Source organism: Oncorhynchus masou, chromosome 28 (genome assembly GCF_036934945.1).
Source record: "Oncorhynchus masou masou isolate Uvic2021 chromosome 28, UVic_Omas_1.1, whole genome shotgun sequence".
Taxonomy (NCBI): domain Eukaryota; kingdom Metazoa; phylum Chordata; class Actinopteri; order Salmoniformes; family Salmonidae; genus Oncorhynchus; species Oncorhynchus masou.
Genome location: NC_088239.1, coordinates 76,464,068 through 76,470,626, shown reverse-complemented (window position 1 = coordinate 76,470,626; position 6,559 = coordinate 76,464,068). Strand labels below are relative to the sequence as shown.

The 6,559-nt window shown below is 41.7% G+C and overlaps 1 protein-coding gene across 4 annotated transcripts in view; it reads right to left on the bottom strand.

Moving 5' to 3' along the window:
• Window positions 1-423: 423 nt before the first annotated feature.
• nek6 (NIMA-related kinase 6) overlaps window positions 424-6,559 on the bottom strand; it is an 85,557-nt gene continuing 79,421 nt past the window's right edge. For all 4 annotated transcript variants that reach the window (XM_064943401.1, XM_064943399.1, XM_064943400.1 and 1 more), the window contains 2 exons: window positions 3,442-3,555; window positions 424-2,086 (listed from right to left, as the gene is read on the bottom strand). In XM_064943401.1, the coding sequence (XP_064799473.1) occupies window positions 1,976-2,086; window positions 3,442-3,555 (225 nt within the window). In that variant the 3' untranslated portion in view covers window positions 424-1,975. The remainder of the gene's footprint in view (window positions 2,087-3,441; window positions 3,556-6,559) is intronic.

Sequence of the window (6,559 nt, the reverse complement as noted above, 5' to 3'; positions counted from 1 at the left end):
TATAATTATTGATGTTTGAAGAGGGAACAATGGAGAACAAGTTGGTCTGTTTTTAGGGAATCTATTTATTTTTTTAAATGGGAAATATAAATTATCAGAATGTTTGCTAGTATGCTGGTGAATTCATTGATCTCCCTGCGTGAACTACCATCTCGTTACAGACGACGATGTTGGTCTGGTGGCTGTCTCTTTGGTGAGTATCTCAAGATCACAGGTCAATCAGTCAGTGCTGTTCCAGGATTGATAGCTGTCCAGTCACTATATAGCACAATATTCCTTAATCCTTGTAAATTAAGTCGTCTTATCAAATTCCTTATTTTAAAAACTTAGATTGTAGGCTGTTATTCATTGATAGTTGTTAAATACAACTTACTGTCTTATAACACACTTTGGGTAAGAAAGGAATTGAAATTGGATAAAATGTAAGAGTATAAGAATTAATATTTTATAAACCTTTTATCTACTACAAAATGCAAAATGGGAAACACTTGAACGTGATTCCACAAAATCATGTCAAATCCCCACAGGAAAGTACAATTACAAAATAAAACCATAGCCGACACACTACTTTGGAGTGAAAAATCATTACAAAGAATAGTCGTTGAAAGTTCTAGATATTTTACAAGCACATATAATAGAATTGCTAAAATGTAAGTACTGAGGTTTTTTGCAGTCTTCTAAACTTTGAAGCAATCACTTGCCCTCTTTATCTAGCGTCTATCTGCCGCTTAGTGCTGTCAAGGCAAAAACATTTTCTAAATGTTTCTACAGCACAATTGTAACTGTTCTTCTCGCTGTTTCTACATAATGTAAATCATTTCACAGTACATCTCAAATTAAAATCCTTCTCTGAACAAAGTCATCAGTGAACAGTCAACTTGCATTTATGATCTATACACGCAATTACAATATAGCATGGGTGTCAAGCAACAGCATAACACCCATCACCCAGGCAGTTTCCTGCAAATAACTTTCTTTGTTGTTGAAAAACCTAGTCTAAAGTTTTACAAAGCTAGGCCTTAAGCCTTGACAATGTTCTATATTATTCCATTTGAGGTCCTTTGAAAAGGGAGACGTTATCAAGTCCTGAAGTCCAGTTCAAACCAGTGTTGCTTGGTGGTTGTAGCAAGCGTCTCGTGTTGCAGAAAACTCACGAGGTATGACCTGGGAGGACCTAATGCTGACTCAAATGTTTTGCATGTATCTTATGGTTAATTATGAAACAAAGTCCACTTAATTGAATGCCTTAGGATTACAAACGACACTACACAAGAATGCAAAATACAGATCAGAGGTATTTAAAGCAACATTAAAAAAATAATTATTTCTAAATGTGTGTAAGGCAGAAAAATAAACAGCACTGAAAGAGATTTATATTTAGGCCTTCAATTCATACGTTTTACCTGAAAAAGTCAGGATCTATTTGGAATGCAACCCCTGCCGAGTCAAAAAAAAGGCCTGCCTTGCTGATGAGAACCCTCTGTGACATCATTGTGAGACAGATCTCTCCAGTTAGTGAAGAGGCCAGACAAGATGCTGTCCTCTGGAATCACCGCAACAGTCTAAAAACAGAAATCCCCATGACCACCGAACGAAGTGACTCCCCAGGTCATTGAGGACAAAAACAACTGGACTTAAACCACGTTCACATAATGTCGGAAATTTGTGACTCGCTAACTTAGGCAGAAGAGTCGGATCCCGAATTTCCCCACTTGGGAGGAAGTTCTACACTTAAAACGGAGGTCCCGAGTTTCCGACGCAACATGAGCGCAGCATTAAGTCTAAGTCCTCATTTGAAGATAAAGAAAAAGTCAATCCAGTCATGCCAGTCTCTCAATCGTTTCATCAGTTCCTCGAATTCTGAGACGCGAGCTAAACAACCTGGTCCTAGCCAGGCAGGTTGGCAGTGGGTCTGGTGGTCTATGGTTCAGTCAGGATGGGGGTCCACACGGAGGTAAGTGGAGGGGGGGGGGGCTTAGGTGCTGGAGGTCCACAGCTGCATCTGTTTGGCGATCTGCAGAACAAACACGATGTCAGGGCGCTGGCCCGGGTCGGGCTTGATGCACATGCTGACCAGGTCTCGCAACTGTGGATGACACAAGAAGCATTGTTTATTATTTATTGTACGAAACATAACAGCCCATTAAGAATATTCTAACACGAACATATGAGAAACGTCACAGACAGAAGAGGACTTTCAAAACTCCTACATAAGAAGTGTAATTGTTAAAGCTATGTTCAATACATTCCCACGTCCATGAACATACAATCCATTGGGAGAGTCTACCCCTGCTGTCATTTAAAAGATCAGAACTTCCTAACCAAGTGACTCCCGAGCACAGAGAAAGTTAAACTGTAACTGAACCACATAGGGATGGATCAGATCTCTTTGACTGCTAACATTTCATCACAAGACATTTTGGCATTTTAGAACCATGTGCAGAAGCTTCGGGGAACAACGACTTCTTTTGTCAGCTGCAGGAAGTGCCTAAAGCATGAGTAATGCCTACAGAAAGTTGTAGTTGGTCTGTGCCCTGTTGTTTCGTCAGTTTCGACAGAAAGAGGGCCTCTAATGCCAATCAAAGGCGATTGGGGGGAGGGGGGGGAGGAACACCTTAGTGACACAGCGTGTCCTGCGCCTGTCTTAAACCCCATTTCCAGAGCTCTGATTTGAGTGGCGACATGAGCTGTTGGAGTCCTGACCTTTAAATCGCCAAAGCAGCTAACACCGAGCTGTCACTTCGCTCAGCAAAAAACAAGACCGGGGAGAGGGAGCAAGACGAGAGAGAGATGGAGAGACATGGAAAAGGGGAGACAGGTGCAGCACTAGAAGAGAGAGGGGGAAAAAGGGAGGAAAATAGACAAGGGCTGCACTCAGAGAACAAGATGAGGAGGGAGAGAATGGGACAAAAGAGCGAGAGATGGAGCAGCAGAGAGACAGACATGCAGGCAGACAGATTGGGGCTACACCAGAGAATGAGAGAGAGAATGAGAAAGGGTGAGATGGAGAGGCATGGTGGTGAAGGGCAGAAAGTGCTATGTGTGGAAGGCTAATCTGGTAGAGTGATGGTGTACAAGGCTTTGTCTGGCCTCATTTAAAGTGCTGTCAGTCTTGCTCCTCTTCTGTCATACTGTGCCAGTGGAGTAGTGCTGTAGCTAATCAGTCTCTGACACTGTGCTCTCTTAAACTGCCAATGACTGAAAAGAGTGGCTCAAACTGAGGCCCTTTTTCATTGTATTTTTAGCTGTTTGAAGCTGGATTACAAAACCCAAAGTAAAAGATGCAAAAACGTAACTTAATACCGGGAAGCAAAGAATTAGCGCACATAGACCAGATCTACCAGTTCTTATACTTGCTTTTAATGAGAATGACATTGTGAAAATCAACTTAATGCAACTTCCAAATGAGTTCTTGGAGGTTCTACTCTGACCTGTTCTTACCTTCTCAGAGTAGTGGTCAGGTGGGAGTGGAGGGTAGTCACACTGCTCAATCTTTTGGCACAGAGAGAGGAGGTTCATCTTGTCCCCATAGAATGGACTCTGCAACGCAGCCATCTGTTACAGAAAAAATATTCTGGATTATAACAACGCCATTATAACAAAGTCACACCAGTGGTTATTGGGTGGATGAGTGACAAAATGGACAAGTACAAAAAAATGATATAAAAATAGGATGAAGCAATATCCTGTACTGCACTTCCTGCCTGCAAGGAAGTGCACCTTCCTGAAAGTATTTATATTTTATGATTGTTGGGTTTGTCATTGCTCAGAAACACGGCTAATATATACAGGACATACTACTATGTGTTTGGAAGGAGTGGTTGTATGGATTATGCAACCTGGGTGATAATATTCCATTCATGCTGTGTGCTTTAGAGTTCAGAATCTTGTGATGACTCATTAGTTAGGATATTAATTCCATAGAAAAATGACAGGACACTGGACTGGTGCACAGCTTTTGCAGTAGCTAGGTGTTTCCTCAAGCTAAACTCAAGCCATCACTATCACAAATTAGGCAGATTTAAAGAAGCCAACTCAGATATCTGACCATATGAGCTTCTCAGTTCATAAATCATGAAAGTAGAAATCAAAAGCATTTTATACCCTCTTTATGATTAAGCAATAAGTCCCAAAGTGGTGTGGTATATGGCCAATATACCACAGCTAAGGGATGTTCTTAGGCACGACGCAACGCTGACACAGCCCTTAGCTGTGGTCTATTGGCCATATACCACAAACCACCGAGGTGCCTTATTGCTATTATAAACTGGTTACCAAAATAATTAGAGCAGTAAAAATACATATTTTGTCATACCCGTGGTGTACGGTCTGTTATACAACGGGTGGGTCAAATCCTGATTGCTGATTGGTTAGTACCGCATTCCAGCCAGTGTCTATTCCACAAGTTATCACCGGCTAAATCTATGATGTTAAAATTCCTTTTTACTCTGTTCCATCTGACTGCGCAATCCGCTGGATCATCAGCCGAGCCAGCCACTTTATAAACTTCATCTCCACTATAAAAAGCATATAGACATTATCTCACATTTCTTTTAGACTAAAATTAGGTTTTCAACAACAGAGATTTGTATAAAACTTGCTGTCTGTTTCTCTGACATTTGCAACATTGTTTTAATATTCAAATTCGATCTCCAGCTCTCCCATAGTAAAGAATGTGTTGGGACAAAGACAGACAGACAGCGTTTCTGAGCCAGTCGAAATCATGAATCGGCTGGCATCATTTTTATGGATATATACAACAAAAATTCTATTGAAAAAAGGTAAAATGAAACGCAGCTAATTTGCAGGCTTTCAAGCTTCATTTTAAATTGAGTGTGTTACTGTAGCTGTGTTGTTGGCTAGCTCCTCTGAACAACAGTGTCCTGACGAGTGAGCACATTTTCTATGCCATGTGAAATCGTGCCTCATTAGCTCATTGTTATGATGTATTGAAATAAGTGTCACAAGAAAACAGCTTAAACAAGTGCAAATGTAACTCCTTTGCTGTTATTCTGGCTGCACTGTTTGACGTGACTAAGTTAGCCGTAGTTGGTTAGCTAGCAGGCAAGGGATAACAATGTTGGCAGCCAGTATGGCAATGGAACATTTTAGAACTAACAACTGGACCGTGTCCATAGATACAGAACAAAAAGACTGAGTGACTGGGTCGCGTCCATAGATACAGAACAAAAAGACTGAGTGACTGGGTCGCGTCCATAGATACAGAACAAAAAGACTGAGTGACTGTGTCGCGTCCATAGATACAGAACAAAAAGACTGAGTGAATGTGTCGCGTCCATAGATACAGAACAAAAAGACTGAGTGAATGTGTCGCGTCCATAGATACAGAACAAAAAGACTGAGTGAATGTGTCGCGTCCATAGATACAGAACAAAAAGACTGAGTGAATGTGTCGCGTCCATAGATACAGAACAAAAAGACTGAGTGACTGGGTCGCGTCCATAGATACAGAACAAAAAGACTGAGTGAATGTGTCGCGTCCATAGATACAGAACAAAAAGACTGAGTGAATGTGTCGCGTCCATAGATACAGAACAAAAAGACTGAGTGAATGTGTCGCGTCCATAGATACAGAACAAAAAGACTGAGTGACTGGGTCGCGTCCATAGATACAGAACAAAAAGACTGAGTGACTGGGTCGCGTCCATAGATACAGAACAAAAAGACTGAGTGAATGTGTCGCGTCCATAGATACAGAACAAAAAGACTGAGTGAATGTGTCGCGTCCATAGATACAGAACAAAAAGACTGAGTGACTGGGTCGCGTCCATAGATACAGAACAAAAAGACTGAGTGAATGTGTCGCGTCCATAGATACAGAACAAAAAGACTGAGTGACTGGGTCGCGTCCATAGATACAGAACAAAAAGACTGAGTGAATGTGTCGCGTCCCATAGATACAGAACAAAAAGACTGAGTGACTGGGTCGCGTCCATAGATACAGAACAAAAAGACTGAGTGACTGTGTCGCGTCCATAGATACAGAACAAAAAGACTGAGTGACTGGGTCGCGTCCATAGATACAGAACAAAAAGACTGAGTGACTGGGTCGCGTCCATAGATACAGAACAAAAAGACTGAGTGACTGGGTCGCGTCCATAGATACAGAACAAAAAGACTGAGTGACTGGGTCGCGTCCATAGATACAGAACAAAAAGACTGAGTGAATGTGTCGCGTCCATAGATACAGAACAAAAAGACTGAGTGACTGGGTCGCGTCCATAGATACAGAACAAAAAGACTGAGTGACTGGGTCGCGTCCATAGATACAGAACAAAAAGACTGAGACTGGGTCGCGTCCATAGATACAGAACAAAAAGACTGAGTGAATGTGTCGCGTCCATAGATACAGAACAAAAAGACTGAGTGACTGACTGATACAGAACAAAAAGACTGAGTGACTGGGTCGCGTCCATAGATACAGAACAAAAAGACTGAGTGACTGGGTCGCGTCCATAGATACAGAACAAAAAGACTGAGTGACTGGGTCGCGTCCATAGATACAGAACAAAAAGACTGAGTGAATGTGTCGCGTCCA